General features: G+C 37.1%; 1 protein-coding gene across 1 annotated transcript in view; it reads right to left on the bottom strand.

Moving 5' to 3' along the window:
- Nucleotides 1-244: 244 nt before the first annotated feature.
- Nucleotides 245-23,437, bottom strand: part of LOC124777812 — a 58,690-nt gene continuing 35,497 nt past the window's right edge. Inside the window, exons 7-9 of the mRNA XM_047253334.1 lie at nt 17,557-17,649; nt 14,132-14,307; nt 245-509 (exon numbers count right to left, since the gene is read on the bottom strand). Of these exons, the coding sequence (XP_047109290.1) occupies nt 245-509; nt 14,132-14,307; nt 17,557-17,649 (534 nt within the window). The remainder of the gene's footprint in view (nt 510-14,131; nt 14,308-17,556; nt 17,650-23,437) is intronic.

Raw genomic sequence — 23,437 nt, 5'->3', positions numbered from 1 at the left:
CTCCATGTCACTGTTTGCAATGTGACTGGCCGCGTTGGTCAATTGACGCATGCTGCTGCTAGCTCTGTATAGTAATGTGATGTGCATGCATGCCCTCTAGCGACGGGCTGTGAACTTCCACACTCTGGTCAGAACCATACCTCGTTACACATGCCACGATATTACCCTCTTGTCACCGGTTTGCGCATTCCAGACTCTGGCTCATTTCTTTTTAAAAGCCCATTATATGTTAACAATTTGCTTGTCAAAACATCTTCTGAGGCAACAAATCATTGCTTGCTAATAGTACCAACCATTGCCTCACTAGTAGCTCAGTGGGTAGCAGCAGTATTGCAATTGTCAGACCCACACCAAACATTTTCACTGCAGGCCACACGTCATCTAGTGTGATTCTCACAAATCCGGTACTGGAACTAGCTTCTTCACAGTGCAGCTCACTGGCTGGCCGTTTGCCAAAATAGCGATGCCATTCTCTCTTGACTAACCCATGCTCCATCAATCTTAACAACCTGTCATACAACAGAACATAGTATATATTGATCACCTCGGTAGCATGTAAGTTTTCAGCATAAATAAAAGACACATTACTATACATGTATTTAATGTACGAGATACCATAGGTTTTTAAGTTAAACACATTCTTTATTTACTTACTTTATTATGTGAGTAAACAGTGACACAAAATGGATATCACAGATCTAATGAAAAGAAAGTTATGATGCCAACAAAAGAATATTCTATATTAGGTAATTCTAGTCCATAAAACTTCAGAAGTGTCAGGATATGAGAAATCTCTTTTCAGAGACTAATCATCAAACCTCATCGAAAAGAATTCCTCTAGTTACAATCTAGTTCTGTAATAATGTGTGGCACAGATGCCAAATATTGTCTTGCAAGGTAGTGTTCCTTGCTTTTTGCAGCAGAATCAGTCACCCAAAGAACATTGTAACTAAAATAAAGTAAATATTACAGAAAAGACTGTTCTATGGTTATTTATTTGAATGTTCATCATGCATGTGGTGTATATGAGGCAGAATGCATTTATGCATAATTTTGTGAGAGTTATTACACAATTGTGTGTGCTATCTTTGAAAAAAAATAGAACTATTTTAATTTTCCTGGATGAACAATATTCTATCTGCACAACTACAATGTTATACTGCTGAAACACGCTGGTTTTTCAGTGTTATCCATTACAGAAACAGAATCTTATTTCAAGAACATACAACAAAACAGGTCAAAATTGATAATGTTTATTGCAATACAAATATGAAGAAGCTGCAGTGAAAAACTTAATACAGTTTTGTTTGCTATTCCACTAAATATGTACATTGAGCTTTACATCCTCAGCCATCAAAGAGTTTTGCAGATCAATGTGTAAATCCACTATTTACTTTGTAGCTGCTGATAAATATCCCTTTCTTCAGCTTGGGAAGCAAATCTTCATTTTGTGTGTTCTTCTAGACAAGTTGTGCCACAAACTCCTCTTCTCCATAATTCTATTCAATACCTCCTCATTAGTTATGTGATCTACCCATCTAATCTTCAGCATTCTTCTGTAGCACCACATTTCGAAAGCTTAATTTTCATTTCTTGTCCAAACCATTTATCGTCCATGTTTCACTTCCACACATGGCTACACTCCATACAAATACTTTCAGAAATGACTTCCTGACATTTAAATCTATACTCGATGTTAACAAATTTTTATTCTTCAGAAACACTTTTCTTGCCATTGCCAGTCTACATTTTATATCCTCTCTACTTCAACCATCATCAGTTATTTTGCTCCCCAAATAGCAAAACTCCTTTACTACTTTAAGTGTCTCATTTCCCAGTCTAATTCCCTCAGCATCACCCGACTTAATTTGACTACATTCCATTACCCTTGTTTTGCTTTTGTTGATGTTCATCTTATACCCTCCTTTCAAGACCCTGTCCATTCCGTTCAACTGCTCTTCCAATCCTTTGCTGTTTCTGACAGAACTACAATGTCATTGGTGAACCTCACAGTTTTTATTTCTTCTCCATGGATTTTAATACCTACTCCAAACTTTTCTTTTGTTTCCTTCACTGCTTCTCAATATACAGATTGAATAACATCGGGGAGAGGCTACAACGCTGTCTCACTCCCTTCCCAACCACTGCTTCCCTTTCATGCCCCTCGACTCTTATAACTCCCATCTGCTTTCTGTACAAATTGTAAATAGCCTTTCGCGCCCTGTATTTTACCCCTGCCACCTTCACAATTTGAAAGAGAGTATTCCAGTCAACATTGTCAAAAGCTTTCTCTAAGTCTACAAATGCTAGAAACTTAGGTTTGCCTCTCCTTAATCTTTCTTCTAAGATAAGTCGTAGGGTCAGTATTGCCTCACGTGTTCCAATATTTCTACGGAAGCCAAACTGATCTTCCCCGAGGTCGGCTTCTACCAGTTTTTCCATTCATCTGTAAAGAATTCACATTAGTATTTTGCAGCTGTGACTTATTAAACTGATTGTTCGGTAATTTTCACATCTGTCAACACCTGCTTTCTTTGGGATTTGAATTATTATGTTCTTCTTGAAGACTGAGGGAATTTAACCTGTCTCATACATCTTGCTCATCAGATGGTAGAGTTTTGTCAGGACTGGCTCTCCCAAGGCTGTCAGTAGTTCTAATGGAATGTTGTCTACTCCCTGGGCCTTGTTGCGACTCTGGTCTTTCATTGCTCTGTCAGACTCTTCACGCAGTATCATATCTCCCATTTCATCTTGATCTACATCCTCTTCCATTTCCATAATATTGTCCTCAAGTACATCGGCCTTGTATAGACCCTCTATATACTCCTTCCACCTTTCTGCTTTCCCTTCTTTGCTTAGAACTGGGTTTCCATCTGAGCTCTTGATATTCATACAAGTGGTTCTCTTTTCTCCAAAGGTCTCTTTAATTTTCCTGTAGGCAGTATCTATCTTACCCCTAGTGAGATAAGCCTCTACATCCTTACATTTGTCCTCTAACCATCCCTGCTTAGCCGTTTTGCACTTCCTGTCGATCTCATTTTTGAGATGTTTGTATTCCTTTTTACCTGCTTCATTTACTCCATTTTTGTATTTTCTCCTTTCATCAATTAAATTCATTATCTCTTCTATTACTAAAGGATTTCTACTAGCCCTCGTCTTTTTACCTACTTGATCCTCTGCTGCCTTCACTATTTCATCCCTCAAAGCTACCCATTCTTCTTCTACTGTATTTCTTTCCCCCATTCCTGTCAATTGTTCCCTTATGCTCTCTCTGAAACTCTGTACAACCTCTGGTTCTTTCAGTTTATCCAAGTCCCATCTCCTTAAATTCCCACCTTTTTGCAGTTTCTTCAGTTTTAATCTACAGTTCATAACCAATAGATTGTGGTAAGAGTCCACATCTGCCCCTGGAAATGGTTTACAATTTAAAAGCTGGTTCCTAAATCTTTGTCTTACCATTATATAATCTATCTGAAACCTTCTAGTATATGCAGGGTTCTTCCATGTATACAGTCTTCTTTCATGTATCTTGAACCAAGTGTTAGCTATGATTAAGTTATGCTCCGTGCAAAATTCTACCAGGCGGCTTCCTCTTTCATTTCTTAGCCCCAATCCATATTCACCTACTACATTTCCTTCTCTTCCTTTTCCTACTTTTGATAGAAGAATAAGGGCTCTGAAATTATATATATCAATTTAGCAAAATTAATCTATAAGCTTGCTGTAAATTTCTCTTACATGCGTTCATGATGAATCCTAAATTATGACTATTTCTTTATGAAAATTGTTTCCAAGTAAACTAATTATATTATTGTTGTGAGAAATCAGGAAATTACTCAATGAATAATAAAAGTTTTATGAATTCCTGCTTTATAAAAAAAATTATATGTTTTACAGAACTGTAGCATATGTATTACACATATAATGGGAAAAAAGAAAAATTTAAGATGTAGATGTGCTTAACTATGTCTCAAATGTTGTAACTAACATCTTTTTTGAAAGTGAGTTAGTCAGAATAGCATTATATCTGACCTCCTTTACCTGCTTCTTAAGTTTTTTGTGCCTTGTACTTTTTCATACCACTAGTGAACAACAAAATTCCTTGTTGTGACCACTATTGTTGTAAGTGAATGCATCATGGGTGACACACTGAAAATTGAGGTTATGAATGGAGCACAGTAGTTATTTAATAAAGGGAACTGTCATGATGTTAATATTTGTGGGTGGTAGAACAATAAACAAAAGGGACTGAGGAATAGTGGATGTGCTTATATATGTCAAGAAGACATGATTCTGTTTCTGAAAAACTGCCACCTGAGAGGGTGAGTACAAGTATGTTGTAGCTGCTACTCATAATGAAAAATAGTTGCTCACATTTTGTGCAGCCAAAATGTTGTATTTCATTACCAACTGCAGATTTCTAACACTTAGCCCAAAATGGAATATCTGTTTAATATATCTGCTGTAGGCCCACTCCTCTTGGCAGAGCCTAGTTTCCCACAACATAATATTTGCCCTTACATAGAGAAACAAAACGGCCTTTCACACAGATAACTGGATTTATTTCCGATGCCAAAGACAACAGTTTCTTTGTCTGTTAGATGGAACCAGGATCAAGAGGATTTCGGGGATCCCAGTGGACTAAACCATGGTTTGTACATAGGCTTGTTCACAATAAAATTATGTCTGGCTACAAATTTCATGATGAACTACTACACTGAGGAGAAAAGTCATAACATCCTGTAGATGTGGGTTTGACCAATTTTAGTAAAGAAGCTGAGAGACACTGGGAGAAGAAACCTGCCTAAAGCTAACATTTGCTTTCCCTGTCTGGTATCATAAGCTTTTGCAGAACTAGCACTCCTGAAAGAAAGGTTATTGCGGAGATATGGCTTAGCCACAGCCTGGGGGATGTTTCCAGAATGAGATTTTCACTCTGCAGTGGAGTGTGTACTGATATGAAACTTCCTGGCAGATTAAAACTTTGTGCCAGACCAAGACTCGAACTCGGGACCTTTGCCTTTCGCGGGCAAGTGCTCTACCAACTGAACTACCCCAGCACGACTCACTTTGATTATGAAATTGGAAATTTTTAGAAAAATAAAATACTAATTGAAAATAGAAAAATTGTTGTTGTTGTTGTGGTCTTCAGTCCTGAGACTGGTTTGATGCAGCTCTCCATGCTACTCTATCCCGTGCAAGCTTCTTCATCTCCCAGTACCTACTGCAGCCTACATCCTTCAGAATCTGCTTAGTGTATTCATCTCTTGGTCTCCTTCTACGATTTTTATCCTCCACACTGCCCTCCAATACTAAATTGGTGATCCCTTGATTCCTCAGACCATGTCCTACCAACCGATCCCTTCTTCTAGTCAAATTGTGCCACAAACTCCTCTTCTCCATAATTCTATTCAATACCTCCTCATTAGTTATGTGATCTACCCATCTAATCTTCAGCATTCTTCTGTAGCACCACAATTCGAAAGCTTATATTTCACTTCTTGTCCAAACCATTTATCGTCCATGTTTCACTTCCACACATGGCTACACTCCATACAAATACTTTCAGAAATGACTTCCTGACATTTAAATCTATACTCGATGTTAGTTCTGCAAGGTTCACAGGAGAGCTTCTGTAAAGTTTGGAAGGTAGGAGATGAGGTACTGGCAGAATTAAGCTGTGAGGATGGGGGCGTGAGTCGTGATTGGGTAGCTCAGTTCGTAGAGCACTTGCCCGCAAAAGGCAAAGGTCCTGAGTTCGAGTCTCAGTCCAGCATACAGTTTTAATCTTCCAGGAAGTTTCATATCAGTGCTGCAGAGTGAAAATCTCATTACGGAAACACCCCCAGGCTGTGGCTAAGCCATGTCTCTGCAATATCCTTTCTTTCAGGAGTGCTAGTTCTGCAAGGTTCGCAGGAGAGCTTCTGTGAAGTTTGGAAGGTAGGAGATGAGGTACTGGCAGAATAAAGCTGTGAGGATGGGGTGTGGGTCGTGCTTGGGTAGCTCAGTTGGTAGAGCACTTGCCTGCGAAAGGCAAAGGTCCTGAGTTCGAGTCTCGGTCCAGCATACAGTTTTAATCTTCCAGGAAGTTTCATATCAGTGCACACTCTGCTGCAGAGTGAAAATCTCATTCTGGAAACATCCCCCAGGCTGTGGCTAAGCCATGTCTCCGCAATATCCTTTCTTTTTGGAGTGCTAGTTCTGCAAGGTTTGCAGGAGAGCTTCTGTAAAGTTTGGAAGGTAGGAGACGAGGTACTGGCAGAATAAAGCTGTGAGGACGGGGCATGAATCATGCTTGGGTAGCTCAGTTGGTAGAGCACATCTCCAAAACACTATAAGGAAGAAGGGAAGATTAGATTTTAATGCCCCATCAACATTGAGGTCATAAAAAACAAATTGCAAGCTCAGAATAGGAAAGGATGGGGTAGGATATCACCGATGCCCATTTCAAGGAACTGTCCTGACATTTGACTCTAGCAATTTAGGGAAATCACAGAAAACCTAAATCTGGTTAGTGAGATGGGGATATGAACCATCATCCTCCCAAATGCAAATCCAATGTGCTGACCATTGTGCCACCTCGCTCAGTTGCAGTCACTGTATAAGGATGACAACGGATTAAGCTGGAGATGACTTGGATGTACTTTTGTGACTAGTGTTCTCTTAACAAAAATCAGATGAATTCAGTCATACAATATCATGGCTCATAACAACATCATGCCTGGAGTTGTTCCTGTATTGTTGCCTGATACATTCTTCCAGCTGCCATTATGGTGGTTGAAGCTGGACTTGCAAATGAAAATCACTGCCACCAGGTAAAGGTCTGCTCTCATTACTAAACATAGCTGAGAGCCATTAACCTTTCATTTGAGTCTTATTACTTCAGTTCACACAGCCTTCATAGTAATTAGATGTGAGAGAAATCTGCCAAGGGGCACATAGTAACTATGGTAACTAAAGTTAATAAATCAGTCAAGAAAGCTAGGAGAGTGTTTCTACTTGGAAGAGCAGATAAGCAGTTGTTAGCATCTCACTTAGACAATGAACTGACATCATTAAGTTCTGGTATGATGGATGTACAGGAATTATGGGCAAAGTTTAAACAGATTGTAAATCATGCTCTGGAGAAGTATGTGGCAAGTAAGTGGATTAGGGATGGAAAAGACCTGTCATGGTTTAACGATGAAATTCGGAAAATGCTGAGGGAGCAATGGCTGTTGCACTCTTTGTTCAAAAAACAACATGCAAATGATGACTGTCAAAAGTTAGTAGAGATTCATGTTCTATAAAAAGATCTATGCCTGAAACATGCAACAACTAACACCGTCATACCTTAGCAAAAGATCTGACTGAGAATCTGTGAAAATTCTGGTCCTACATGAAATTGCTAAGGGGCTCTGAGACTTCTATCCAGTCACTCATTGAGTAGTCTGGTGTGACAGCAAAAGGAAAGCCAAAGCTTTAAATTTTGCATATAACATTCTTCACACAGGAGAATCATACAAACATACCATCATGTGACTATCACAAAGAATCCTGTATGGATGACATAGTAATAGGCATCCCTGGCATAAAGAAACGGTTGAAAGAGTTGAAAGCAAATAAGTGAACAAGTCTAAATGGAATTCCAATTTGGTTTTACAAAAGCAGTTCCCAAACCATGGGCCACGGCCCACTTAAGGGCCATGGGCAGTGTGGCACTGGGCCGTGAACACTGGTCAAGATTCAAAAGACAATATAAAAATTATTGGAAGCTTCAGGGGTTTGACTCATCAGTTGTCAGGGTCAGTGAGTACAGAATTAAATAAGAGTCAAAATGCACTATAGCTATCCAATACCATTCACCAGGTAATGGTCCATTTTATCATATCAAATCTACCCTGCCCCTCCTTTAAAAAAATAAATAAAATAAAATAAAATCTACACACCTACAGACTGCACTACATGTCTAATGTGCAGCCTTAGCTGTTTGCTCATGGGTTTAACACATAACATCCCACAATCTGATTGTAATTTGTTGTGTTAGTAGTTTGTCAGATGCAATTGTTCACAAGGATGACTTGCTTGAATTGCTCATTCAATATCCAGCCACAACAAGAAAGTAGGAAGGAAGATTGTTATGCTACCTCCCATCCACTGCTACACAGCTAAGATGTCTAGAGATGGAGCTTTGCTTGAATTTCATACTACTTCAGGGAAGGAGGTAGGCATGGCCCTTTTAAGGTACCGTACCGGCACTTGCTTGGGTGACTGCAGAAACCTGATGTCTGAAAGGCCAACCCAAGAACTGAACCCAGTTGTCTTGAATGCAAATTCAGGGTGTCAGCTACTATATCACCTCACTCAGTTCCTGTGGAGATGATGCTGATATAGTATTCACGGACTTTTCCTTATATTTGGCTGTTAATAGAATCCGTATTTATGCAAGTTTGTAGAACTGATATTCAGATACTGAATTGTGGCATGTACAATAATTTTTATAGCTACGTCATTGCAAAATAAAGAAAGAGAGAGAGAAAAAGAGAAAACTGCTGCTGAATATTGCCTTTAATTTTCATAGATAAAATTTCAGAACACAGAAAAGTCAGTCTGCATATAATTTATGCACTATTATAGCTGGCATCTGACATGTGTGTATTGTTCACTGTCTTCAACAGTTTTTTACAAAACTGCAACAGAAGAAACATTAATGCAAGCAAATTCTGTTTGCACATGCGGAGATAATGAGGTTTGAAGGCAAAGAGATACATTTCAAACTGTATGGATGACTGCAATGACTAAGGTTGTAGCAACTTCAAAATACTATTTTCTCTGTATATTTTCTTAAAAATTTCTAGCTCTGATGGGTAATCATTAACAATGGAGGCATAAAAAATCTCTAACAACTGAGGTACACTTTTACAACTAGAATTTAATATTATATGAGCAATTTCCCAGTGGGTCAAAATACATCTAACAGTGTTTCAGAATTTTTGTGACACCATAAGGAAACTCATTAAAGAAGGGATATGGTAATATGAAACTGAAGACAATGAGTGACACATAGACATGGTGACAGCGAGCATAGTTTGCACTGTCATGGTCATGCCAAGGACGAGTGTGAACACTGCCATGTAAATTCCTACAACAATACTTCTAGCTACATCAGTGGAATCATGGCCCGGTTACAGCACTGCTCCGTCTCTTGCATGTGCAAACCCACCTTTACACAGTGACTGCATTGTGTTGTAGGGATGTGACTTATTAGCTAGTGCTACTTTACATCAATATAGATACATCACTATGGATCCTTTTTTCAGATGGGGTCTTGCCGTAAGATGAACCAGTGAAGTGATGAAGGAATTGCCACATCAGATTTTGTAAGTACTGAGGTTGTCAATGATTGAGCCCAAGTAGTAGCAAAATACCAAAAAGACTGAAACGTATTTTCATAAATGTGACTCTGACTTTTTAAAACAAGGTTTTACATATTCTGTTGCCAAGGAAGAGTCTATGCCACAGTGTGTGACTTGTTTAGAAATGCTATCAAGTGAATCAGACTATCAAAACTTGAAAGACATCTATCAACTAAGCATCAGGAATATGTAGGTAAATCTCTTGTATTCTTTCAAGTCAAGAAAAGAAGTTGTTCTATGACTAAATCCACCAAGAAAAAGTTTTCAAAACAAAATATGCTAAGTACCAGAGATTCTTATGAGCTATCATTTTTAATTGCAAAGAAGGGATCAGCTCACATCTTGGGAAAAGAACGATGATAAGTATGCTTTGTTTGATGAGAAATGTACACAAAAATAAATGAAATTCTGTTATCAAAAACAACCATGAAGAGTAGAACTGATGAATCACCAAAAATGTGAAAGAAGTTGTCATTACTGCTCTGATACAAACTGAATTTTTTTTTTTGCTGCAGCTTGATAAGAGTACAGACATTGCTGGCCATGCTAATTTATTAGCTTTTTGCTGTTATGAGATGAATATCAGTATTGAAGAATGACTGTCATTTTGCCAGTCTTTTCCAATGAAAACACCTGTGAAGAGACTTTCAGATCTATTGACAAATTTGTGAAAGGAAATGAAATAAAATGTTCAATATGTCTAGGTTTGTGAACTGATGGGATGAGCTGTGCCTGGTATTCATACTGTAGCTTAGTTGCCAAGTTAGGTTAGTTGCTTCCTTGGTTCAGTGGTCACCTGTATGTACCAAAAAGCTCTTGATGATGCAATAGAAATTGTCATGTTCATTAAAGCAAGGTCTAAAAGCTTGTGACTGCTTGGTATTTTGCATGATGAAATGAGTGATGGACACACACAGCTTCCATTTCACTGTGAAGTTTGGTGGTTGTCAAGGCATAAATTCTGTCAGGCTTTTACTTATGGGTGGTAATTGTGATGGAAAACTTGCAAGTTGCTACTTAGAGTATGTGACCAGTGAAGAGTGGTTCACATGGCTGGCATACTGGCAAATATATTTGGTGCCTTTAACATTCTTAATAACTCTGCAAGATAAAGCAGAAGCAACATTAATGAAACTTCAACCATGGGGTCAACAAATGTAACAAGATTCCTTTGGCATATTTTCACTCTAACATGATTTTCTGGAAACCAACAAAATCAAAATTGATAAAATATCAGCTACAATCATAACAGAGCACTAATTTCCTTTAAACAGTACCTTTATTTAAAACTGTTAATTTTTTGAACATGCAGTTTTCAAAACTAATGATAACTGATTTTAGTTACTTATCTGAAACTGTAATTATATATTTTGTTCTTCACTCATATGAATGAGAAATCAACCAACTAGACTTACTACAGCAATATCTAAGCATTTTCATGTTTCTTTTAGGAATTACTTCCTAAAAAAGAGGGTGAAATTCAATGGATCAGAAATCCCTTTGAAGAAATGTCATCAGCTGAAGAAGACTCATTAATGTTACTTGAAATATCATGTAACCAGTCTCTAAACTCATTTTTTGAAAAAAAAAAAAAAAAAAACACACACACACACACACACACACACACACACCACCACCACCACCACCACCACCACCACCAGTCTCATCTTGGATAAGTGTTTGGCAAGTATTTGATGGGCTTTTAGAGGACATATCTGTGTGAACGAGCCTTTTCAACCTTACTTTTCTCAAAAAATAAGTACAGAAGTAGACTGAATGTAGAGAGTAATTTGAGGCTAAAATTAACAATTTTAATCCAGATCTTGATTCTCTTGTGGGGGACAAACAATGTCAAAAGAGCCACTGAATTGTTTTTAACACTGATCACTTGATTTTGAGGTTCATATAGTTGTGACAGATGAGGGCATACAACAAAATTTTCTTGTAAAAAAAAAAAATAATAATAATAATAATAATTGCACAGTATCTTTTACTAATGTCAGTAGGCCTAATTTTGTATATAAAAGCTTTGTAAGATAGGTGAACCACACATCTATGATATTGGCCCCTTACTTAGCTTGCATTTATCATGAATCTCTCGCCAAGCACCAAGTCTTACAGACTGGAAGAAAGGGCAGGTGGCTCTTGTATATAAGAAGAGTAAAAGAAAGGACTCACAAAATTAAAGACCAATATCCTTAACATTGGCTTGCTGCTGAAGTCTTGAACATATTCTGAGTTTGAATATAACAAATTTCCTTCAGAACAAAGAGCTTCTGTCCATGAATCAGCATGGTTTTAGAAATCATCGCTCATGCAAAACTCAGCTTACTTTTTTCTCATGTGGTATACTGCAAACTAAGGATGAACAGCAACAGGCATTCCATTCCATATTTCTAGATTTCTGAAAAGCATTTGACAGTGCCCCACAGCAAACTGTCAACAAAGGTACAAGCATGTGGAATAGTTTCCCAAATATGTGAGTGGCTCAAGTTATAGAACTCAGCACATTTCCTTCGATGGTGAGTGTTCATCAGAGACCAGGATATCACCAAGAGTGTCCCAAGAAAGTGTGATAGACTGCTGTTATTTTCTATGTACATAAATGATCTGGTGGACAGGTGGGGCAACAATATGTGGCTGTTTGGTGATGATACTGTGATGTATGGGAAGGTGTCATTGTTGAGTGACAGTAGAAGGATACAAGATGACTTAGACAAAATTTATAGTTGATGTGACAGTGGCAGATAGCTCTAAATTTAGAAAATGTAAGTTAATGCAGATGAGTAGGAAAAACAAACTTCTAATGTTTAAATACAGTGCTGGTAGTGTCCTGCTTGACACAGTCACATCATTTAAATATCCAGACATAATACTGCAAAGCAATATGAAATTAAACAAGCGTTTGAAGACTCTGGTAGAGAAGATGAATGGCTGACCTCAGTTTATTTGGAGAATTCTGGGAAAACATGGTTCATCTATAAAGGAAACTGCTCTAGAATACTGCTTGAGTTTTTGGGATCCACACCAGATCAGATTAAAGGAAGACATTGAAGCAATTCAGAGGCTGGCTACTAGATTTGTACTCATTGGCCTGAACAACATGCCAGTATTATGGAGATGCTTCAGGTATTCAAATGGGAATGGCTGGAGAGAAGTCAATATTCTTTTCAAGAAACACTACTGAGAAAATTCAGAGAACTGGCATTTGAAGCTGATAATAGAATGATTCTACTGCCACCAAAATACATTTCGCAAAAGGACCACAAAAACAAGATATGAGAAATTGTAGGTCATATGGAGGCATATAGACTGTCATTTTCTCTGCAAGTTGAACAGAAAAGGAAATGACCAGTAATGATATAGGATACCATTTACCATGCACTGCATGGTGGCTTGCAGAGTATGTATCTAAATGCGGAGGTAGATGTAGATTTAGATTTACTTGTAATTCAGTTTCCAGCAACTAATAGCTGGCAGTGTGTGATGATGTCCTGGCTGCATAATTTGTTCTAATTTATTGTATGAGCAGTACTAGATGGTAATTTGATGTGGCTATCCAGTCATTAAACTATATGCCACTGCCATTGAGAACCAGGTCAATGAAAATGTAAATTTTCTTTGGATAATTACCCAACATTAACACCTGGCTGACAACTTACACCCACTAAGTTGGCCAGCTTTTAAGAAGAAGAATCCATTTTCTTGCAGGTCCACTAAATGACCATGAATTAATTCAGTTACTTGCATGAATGTGTTTGGGAAACACTACTCTGGATTGTCTCCAATTTTTATTCACCAGTCCAATGTTAGAAATGACTGCAAGTCAGACACAACTGTCATTGCCTCAGCATTTTCATGCACAACATAGTGTTGCTGCATGATCCATTTTATGCACCTTTGAAGCATTGTCTTGAATCCTGTACTGCCCACAATCACTGTGTGTGTGTGTGTGTGTGTGTGTGTGTGTGTGTGAGAGAGAGAGAGAGAGAGAGAGAGAGAGAGAGAGAGAGAGAGAGAGAGAGACAGAGAGAGAGAGAGAGAGAGAGAGATTTTTTTCATTTTTCTCTGATATAAGTGTTATTCAGTATAAAGGTGTAAATTAAACACAAAATTCAATGGATATACATTGTTTGCAATTTGTAGCATGTATTACATAGACACATAAAAACTATTATAAAATGACAACAATAGATTGTTTCAGACATCCTCAGTTGTTTCACAGAAAACAATTCGCTAAATATTATCTGTTCATATATATTTCCAAGTTAAAAAAAAGTATGACGACATTCTTTCACCTGCACTGATACATTTCCTAATAATAAAGATAGTGTGCTGCCAATAAAAAAAGAGAACAGTGTGGGATTAAGTAGCCATCTAAAATTATGTGAGGGACTGTATGAATATGTATTATCATACTTGCAGGTACATAACATGAACTGTAGTCCTTTTAGACAGGGTGTATATATACAGAAACTTCGTGGATTTCATTCATCTATGAAGTTAAAACACAAGATAAATATTGTGATATAAAGTCTTAATCAAATGAAATAAGCCATATGTGATTAATACCAAACAGCAACTGCATGTTGCCACATTTTATAACATCAGTGTAGTCTCAGGTTTGCCCAAACATTGGTGGCATGTTTGGTGCTGAGGTAGGTTAGAATTGTTAAACGATGAGTGAATTCCAGGTGGAGATGCAGTAGGAATGTAGCATTCTGCTCATTGCTTACCCTTTATCAAATGCTTTTCTTAATGGTGAATTGTGTCTCAGTGCAAAACTTCTTTGGTATCCAACACCACTGACAATAGGAATTTCACCTAAACCACACAGACTTTCTTCTGAGTGTTGGCTGTTTTGTAGGTATGTATGGGCATCAACTTGACCACATGAAAAAGCAATAGTCCCCTGAAATCCATAATCACAAGTAACTTTTTTTTTCCTGTCACTCATAGTGAATATTTTTATTAAAATTTGTTTTTCGCTTCTTTATAACTAACTGACCATAAAAATTACATATAACAATGTATTTTGACTAAAAAGTGATTACCTGTTAAATAACAAACAAGAAATAAGGAGAAACAAGTACTTCCCTTCAGATGAAGTGCAGCTGCATTTAAGATTAGAAAATCACATTAACTTTCATATGTTTACTCTTATCCTGCCTTACACCCCCCCCCCCCCCCCCCCCACGCACACACACTGGTTATTAATGCCTGTCTGGGCAGACATATGTGAGGCTAGAGGATTGGATTAGAACAGGAAGAAGGTAGAAAAATGTGCATAGCGTGGAAGGTTGGAGGAGTATTTCACTTCAGAACAGGTGGGGAACAAATGGCTCTTAGTGGCAGTGGCAAATGTCTTCTAAAACTGATAATAATTACAAAACTTAGGAGACGTTATGTATTTGATATTGCAGTGCCTCGTTCAGATAGCCAAGTGGCAAGGCAGCTGCTGATGATAAGCGGAAAATCTGTATTCAAATCCCAGCCTGGCACAAATTTTCATTGTCATTATTCCATTATACAGCTGATGGTAGTCCGTATTCACAACTAAAAATACATTTCATGAGACAGGATGTGTGTGAGAGAGAAAAGGCACAGAAAGGGGAATTAAATCTCAGTGTAGGAGAAGAAGGGCTAGAAGTTTGTGAAGTGAAGAGAGATCAAAAGGTGAGGGCAAAGCTGTATTCTGATAACCTCAGCACTGAGTGCCCATAAGCTCCAGGCAAAGATGTAGGAAGCTAGTAAGAGTGAGAGAAGGATGTAGTCAAAGATGAAGACTAGCCAACATTTAATACACTATTCAGAGGAGCTGCTGTTGGAGCAGGAGAGAGGGCGAGTCAAAATTGGGAGCATATTAATGGAGCTATTTAAGACATCAGTATTGTGGTGAGCAATCTGTCCGGCAACTGAACAATTACGTTTGTACAATATTTTAGTGCCTGTATTATTCTGAGTTATGATGTAAAAGCACTGTGGCAACTACAACTGTTATGAAATAAATCAAATTTATTTATACATCAACAATGAGCAAGCAACTTTCAAGTAAAATGTCTCACCTATACAGAAGTACACATAATGGATGTAAGAGCACAATTTTTAGGTGCATGGTTGATGACACATGAAAGTTTGGGTTCAGCCGTGAGCTGTGCATGGCTAGCCAAATGGTAAGGCAACTGCTCATGATAAGTGGGAAATCTAGGTTCGAGTCCTAGTCTGCCTCAAATTTTCATTGTTGTCATTCCATTTTACAGCCAATGGTTGTCCCTATTCACAGTTCTGAATACATTTAATGTAATTAAATTTGTAGTTTTGTGTACTGTCAATTTTTTTGGGTGGGCAGCTGGTTAATTGTCATACCCACACAGAACACTGCGCAATAATTATATGCAGTATATGATGAGTTTTCTTTCACTTGTTATGAAATGAAAAATACCAAGCAATAATAGAGGCTGTTTGCATGGAACAGGTCCTGAACTCAGGATGCAGAATTGTGTATATGATTGGCATAGTGACAGACTGAGAGATTGTGTGGGTTGAGTTAATGGTGGAATATCACAGAATATGAAGAATAAAGGTAAGAGTGTGCATGGGAGATCCTCCATCTCAATGCACAACGAGATGTAATAGAAGCCCTAGCAAAAGTTATGGTTGAGTTTTTACAAATACAAATGTTTTATTCCACTGTTGAGCATATTTACATGCAATTGGTGTCATCAGTGTTTACATAATAATAATAATAATAATAATAATATAAACTTCGACATTACGAATTTTATTAACTACAATATAATAATCCAGGATGGATGCAATACATATTTGTGCAAATTTAAATAACAATAAGAAGTTTACTAATAGATCAATTACAAGATAAATAAACTACATTGTTCAGTGAATGACAAATAAATAATCAAACAGATAATTAACAATAAGTACATGAAACAGTAATAAAATAGTTGCACAGTATGGCATATGTATAGTTTGCAGTTAATAGTACTGGTCATTATTTACCATCAGCACAGAAGTTACAAGGAGGTCTTGGCTGGTTTATAGGTGTGGTGAGTGTGTTAGAATTATGGATAGAAATGGTGAGTTATTACAGTCTATAAACTAGCTGGACAAACTGTTGCCTGTCTGAAGATCACAACAAGATTACCAGATTATTAAGGTAACGTTCTATTCACACTGCAGATACAGTGCATACAGGTAGAAAAGGATAAAAGTTTGATGTGAAACAGGTAACAGTTGTCCAAATAACATCATGGAATTCTGTGTGACCTGCTCATATGGGATAACATGCAGCATAACAGGAATGTGAGCCAGATATTGCTCAAATCCACACAATTAATTGATGGTCCCTTGACTTGCACACAATACACCATAGCTGCAGTTTTTAGGCAGTCTTCCACACATGCTTAGGCAAATGACAAACTGGTTACCAATCTCCACCTGATAAAACATACACCACAAACAGCAAAAATATCATAACAAATAACAACAAAGTTTACATAATTCAGACAGGTTGCATACACAGATTTTCTCCCTTAGGTTAGCTGACAACTGTGGAAACAGGAAGGGAATCCATAAATAAATAAATGCCAAACCATCAACTAAAACAAACCTTGGGAGAACTCTTAAGAGGAAGAGTTTGATTCTGGTTCCAAACATTCATGTTAGCACCTAAAGAAACAATCATCAGTGTGAGTAATTCTTCTTTATATTGTACATAATAACTGTTACCAGTATTCTTCGATATTAATTGGTAAAGATGATTAGCTACAAAGTCTTTCAAGACATTTCTTGGATGAAATGTTCTTGGTTAATTTGCTGTGTCAAAAATCTGATAAAAACTTTCTATGAATTTAATGTGGCAAGTTAACCAAAAACCTTTTACCCAGAATGTATTATTGTTAAAAAATGTCATAGTAGATGAAGAGTAACTATGCAGTAACACAAATACAGATTCTTTTTAAGTGTAAATAGCGTTTAGCAAAACAATGTAATGACAGTTTTTTGTGTCTTATATGAAAATAGGGAGCAGTTCTGCAGTAATCCATAGTTTCACTTGTATTTGAGTGATCTCCCTCAGGGTGGCATCTACAAAACAGAATGTGAATGAATGTTAAAGTTAGATAAAAATCACATCATTACTCACTTCTAAAGCTCCTTCTAAGCCCTCTTCTAATGATAGAAATTCTGGTACCAATTCCAGTTTGTGTAAATTTTGGGATAGTGGATTTCTTTCAATCTGTAATTAGATAAATAAAATATGTTAAAAGAACTGTTAACTTTCTGTGGTGCTGTAGAAGCTTATTGTGCTTCCCATCACACGTAGGAGGTGCAAGCACTCAAATATCCATCAAGATTTAGATTTTTCTAGCTCTGTTAACTCATTTCATCCAAACAGTGGGGTGGTTTGTGTGAAGGAGCCCCAGTCAGTTTCAACTCAATTGCCCTCACTGTTAAACTCTAACCTATTTGTCAGACACCATGTAAATTCATGTGTTGGGAAAAGAACAAAGTTAAAGGAATGCTATCTTCCCTTCCCCAGACAAAGAAAGGAGATTCTTCCTGAAATCTTTGGACAGCCTAAAAATTGAACTGGTTGGAAACACAAGGAGACTTTATAGCAGCAGCATATTATGGCATACACTATAATAGCAAACATTAAGACATCAACTTGATAAAAGCACCAGTAAATTATTTCAAAAACAATAAGTGATAATTAACTTTTTTTAATAGGTTTTGAAACCAACTTTGTGGGCAGTAGTCCTTATGCACTGCTGTCAATAATGTGGTATACGTAACTTCAAATACTGTCACTAAGAAAAAACATTGCCTGTCATAAAGATCCAAGTTCACTAACAGCTTCATTTTATCTTTTAGATTAATATATTAGTCAGACAAAAACTTTCTACTGTCTAGGCAACAGCAGATGTAGGCACAATCAACAGATGACATTAAGGCAAGTTATTGGAAAAAGTGTTCCTTCAGCTACTATGCGAGAAAATTGTTGGAGAATCTGAGACTGTCCAGGGATTAACTGTTCTTATGCCCATAATTAATTACACACACACACACACACACACACACACACACACACACACACACACACACACACACACAAAAAAAATTGTGCTAGTCTTTCTCTCTCACTCTCTTTCTCTGTTGCATACATATAATACTAATACATATTCAGAAATTATCCTATGGAGTAGAAGAAGTTGTCAAGCAGATGTGAATTCAGTTAAAATTCAAAGTTAATTTTATCAACTATTAAGTTCTTTACATCACTGGACAGGGGCTCAAAGGATTTTAGGGTTGAATACTTTCCTCCTTTCTGTGCCACATTAGGATTGAGTGATGGATAGCATAAATCACTTTTCCTTTGAGTACCATCAAACACGGTGATTTTGGGCACCATGGCAAATTCGAACAGTATTGCTTATTTGCTCTTTGCCACTGCATAGAAACAAAGAGTTACTTATTTTAACATCCATGCACCAGTTATTTTAAGCGCAAGATTGCATTTATCGCTTTCCACAACTTTTATTTTGCGTCAATTGTTCTCCTAGGTGAATAACTGACGAACAGTCTGAGTGTTAAAAATCGATGCATTATCGTGAAGTGGAAACTTTCTATTTTTGCGCCATGTGGGAAGTTGTTGTAACCATAATTGTCAACGTGCTCAATAGCTAACGGCATTGAGACAATTTCTGTACAGGTTTGTCGAGCTTCTCATGCAAGGTTATAAAATAATGACAGTTTTTGTAAAACTGTGTACTGTGTGGGGTGATTTCAGACAGTGCCAAGAACGTATAGGAGCAGGAGAGGTGCTACAGTATGGTGTAATTATGACCCGGAACTTTTAGATAAAGCTGTTCGTGATATTTAGAGTGGTAAATTATCATACAGAAAAGCGGGTGATTTAAATGGTATACCTAAATCAACCCTACAAAATAAAGTGCAGGAAGCACATCTGAAAAAAATGGGAGGACAGCCAGTGCTAAATAAAGAAGAAGAAGAAGAAGAAGAAGAAATGTTGAAGCAAGGTATCTTGAGGGTTGCACTAAATTGGATATTAGATATTCAGTTAAAGGCTGCCTTGATAAATCTGGCCAAAAAGAGAAGAAATTTCATAATAATCTGCCAGGAGAAGAATGGGTGCATTTATTCCTCAAACGACAGTCAGAAGATCTTTCCGCTCGCTTAAGCGAAAATATTAAACAAGCTCGTCCAGAAGTGAACAAAGAGACTGTTAAGATGTTTTGCTCCAATATCAAGGCAAAGCAGGAAAATCTCTCACCTAACAACATGATCAACTATGATGAAACCAACATGTCAGATGATCCAGGCTAGCAGCAGTTAATTACGAAACGAGGGAGTAAGGATGCTGAAAAAGTGATGGACTCATCAAAATCTAGGGTCTCAACAGTGATGGCAGCTAGTGCTGATGGTAAACTGCTTCCTCCTTAGGTCCTTTACAAATCAGAGCATTTGTGGGACATGTGGCAAGAAGGTGGCCCACAAGGAACCCATTTCAATAGGAAGAAAAGTGGATTGTTTGACCTGCCAGTATTTGAAGACTGGCTCTATACAATAGCTTTGCCCTATTTGAAGAGGCAAAATGGGCCTAAGTCATGATTGGAGACAACTTATCCAGTCACATGTCTTTACGTGTTATTGAAGAGTGTGAGAGGAACAATATTTCATTCATTCTCCTTCCCCCCAATAGCATGCACCTCCTCCAACCGCTTGATGTAAGCTTCTTCAGGCCAATGAAAGCAGCATGGTGAGCTGTATTAACTGATTGGAAGAAACACACTCATGGGACCATTTCCAAGGATGTCTTCCCATCTCTTCTGAAGCAGACACTGACTAAGATTTCAGCAAACTCCAAGGAAAACATAAAGGGTGGATTTCACGCCATGGGCCTAATCCCTTTTGATCCAGATCATGTCTTACGAAAATTGTCTGATAATGAGGAGAGCTAGCAAAGCAACGCAGATGCATGGTCTTCCGCTTTTGAAGAAATGCTCAAAGAAATTCTTTATCCTCCAAATAAGCTTGGTAGCTCCCGCCGCCACTGCAATCTAGATGTTCAACCTGGAAAATCAAACACTGGCCGAGATTTTCAAGCAAACGAAAACAGTGCTGAAACAAGTGACAGTGCTTCTAGCAGTTGTGAAAGTGAAAACGGCACATCATCTAATGAAGTTTTACTGCTGAAAGAAGAGGCTTTTCTTGTTGCAGAGTACATATATAAACATGGAAACAAGGAGCAAACAAGGCAGTATGTTGGAGTGGGTACAAATGTTGGTGTTACAGAAGTAAGTATGACATTCTCGCACCCACACGAGAACAGTAAAAACATATTTGTGTTTTGTAATGTTCCCGATGAAGACACAATACAAAAATTGCAAATTTCAAGAATACTTCCCACACCATTTGAGAGGAGAGAAATATTCATTTTTCAAGAAGATGTGCTTTAGACTCAAAGACAATTGTTTATTTAAAGTGTTTGGAACTTAATTTAGAATGATGAGTGAGAAAAATTATTTTGGCCTTTTATTTCAAATGGTTCAAATGGCTCCGAGCACTATGGGACTCAACATCTGAGGTCATCAGTCCCTTAGATCTTAGAACTTCTTAAAACTAACCTAAGGACATCACACACATACATGCCTGAGGCAGTATTCGAATCTGCAACCGTAGCGGTCATGTGGTTCCAAACTGAAGCACCTAGAACCGCATGGCCACACCGGCCAGCTGACCTTTTAGTTAAATGACTTTGTTTGTTTCTGTCTGTTTCTAATATTTCAGTTAAGAACTGTAAAAAAATAAATTTTATTTAAATTCTTGCAAAATAAAAACTTATCTATAATATATAAAATTCATTATATCATTCCATATCACTTATTCGCAACAAAGGGCTACCTTAAAAATGTGTAAAATGTCACCAAAATCAAATAAAAGGTATGTATAATTTTTTAAAAAGGCAGTAACTGTCCGAATTCACCCTCTATATACTGTAACTTTGGACAGAGATTTAAAAAACATGTGCCTGAAATCGCCCCAATCCATGGGATGACTTTGGACACTTTGTTTAACTGCCTCAGATAAATATACCCACACATACACTTTCTGGTTCTGGGATATTTTATTCGTTACACGTATTCCCTACCATTTTCATAACATTCAACTTAATCTAACAATATGTACGAAAGTTACAATCAAAATAATGACAGAACCATCTGAAATCACCCTGTTTGACAGTACTATATAATATATGAATGTTACTATTATTTTCTAATGGTAATTGAGAATGGACACCACTTACTATACTTCATTACACACTTCTTTTCAAGAATCCCTTTTTCCTTAGGGATGAGCTACCATAGAATACGATGCCATAAGACATTAATGAATGAAGTCAGGGAAAGTAACTCAACTTTTATGTCTTTTTATCTCCAAAATTTGATATTATCTGTAACACAAAAGTTGCAGAGCTTAGACATTTAAGATTGGTAACATGTAACTTCCAGATCAGGTTCTCATCAGTATGAACACCTAAGATTTTAGAATACTCTGTTTCATTATTGATTTTTCCTCATACAGAATTTCTAATTGAGTGGTCAGGTCTTGTATGGCACTGAACTGCTTGTATAGTGTTTTATCTACATTCAGAGACTGTCGATATGCAAAAAACAAGTTACCCATTTTAAAGAAAATATTACTTACATTTCATATGTTGAAGTTACTCCATCAGACCTGATTATAATACTTGTATGATCAACTAAGAGAACTATTTTTGTTTCTTGGATGTATTATAGAAGATCAATAGTGGACATTTTCCTGTGGGACACCTGTAGTGATTATTCCCTATTCTGATGATGCTGTTTCGTTGTGTACAGTCCCCAAGTTTCTTAATACTTGTGTCATCAACTAAGAGAACTATTTTTGCTTCTTGGATGTATCATTGAATATCAAAAGTGGACTTTTTCCTGTGGGACACCTGTAGTTATTATTCCCTATTCTGATGATGCTGTTTCATTGCGTACAATCCTCAACTTTCTTAATGCAATAGTCTTCATATTTTTAGTCCATTAGAATGGGAAATCAGCTACCCACAAGATCTCTGATGCCATAATATTTGAGTTTCTCTAGGAGAATACTGTGGACTACATAACCAAATGCTTTTGGCAAGTCAGAGAAAATACCAGTTGGTAGCATTTTGTTGTTTAAATTTTGTACAGTCTGATTTGTGAATTGAAAAATAACTTCTTTTCTGGAGAGACCTTTCTGAATTTCAAATTGAGATTAAGTATTTTATCTTGAGAGAGGTGTGTTACGGCCCTTGTACACAAATTTTTTCAGCACCTTTGAGTAGAATGTAAGTAGTGAGAGTGGTTGGTAATTTCTAATATCTGTCTTACTACCTTTCTTGTAAAGGGATCTGATAATTGCATAATATTACAGGCTGTCTTGAAATATCCTCTGTGAGAGTGATATGTTGTATGTGTTACTGAATTCATTGCATGCATGTGAAGAACAGGATTTCAGTACTTTTCTTCAATTTTGTGAAAGGTTTTGGTTTTTAAAGTGTTAAATACATTCTTAACTGATTTTGCAGATCATGGAGTTATTGTAATTTACCTGCTTGTATGAGACACAGATTTTATTGCTTTATCTCTTGAACAGTACATGCCAATCTTTTGAACTACTTCAAGGAAGTGTTTATTAAATATTTTGGCAACATGTCTGCTACATTTGTTACTTAGCTGCTTTCCTTAGTAACAAAGTCCTCACATTCCTTAACTGATTTCTTAGTTTCTTTCTTAACTATTGCCCACAAATTTAATGTAATTATCTGAATTATTTATTTCAGAAAGAGGAAGTGATAAACACCAAGAAAGGAGGAGAAACACTTATACTGGATGAAGTAAGTCTGGAGATGGCGAGAGTAGTTGCAGAGATGCAATGGCTCAATCAGACCATGTGAACAGTATAGAAATAAAGAAGGATGCCTGTAGACT

Source organism: Schistocerca piceifrons, chromosome 1 (genome assembly GCF_021461385.2).
Source record: "Schistocerca piceifrons isolate TAMUIC-IGC-003096 chromosome 1, iqSchPice1.1, whole genome shotgun sequence".
In the NCBI taxonomy this organism is placed as follows: domain Eukaryota; kingdom Metazoa; phylum Arthropoda; class Insecta; order Orthoptera; family Acrididae; genus Schistocerca; species Schistocerca piceifrons.
Note: the sequence above shows the minus strand (reverse complement) of the source record. Positions and strands in the feature narration are given on the sequence as shown.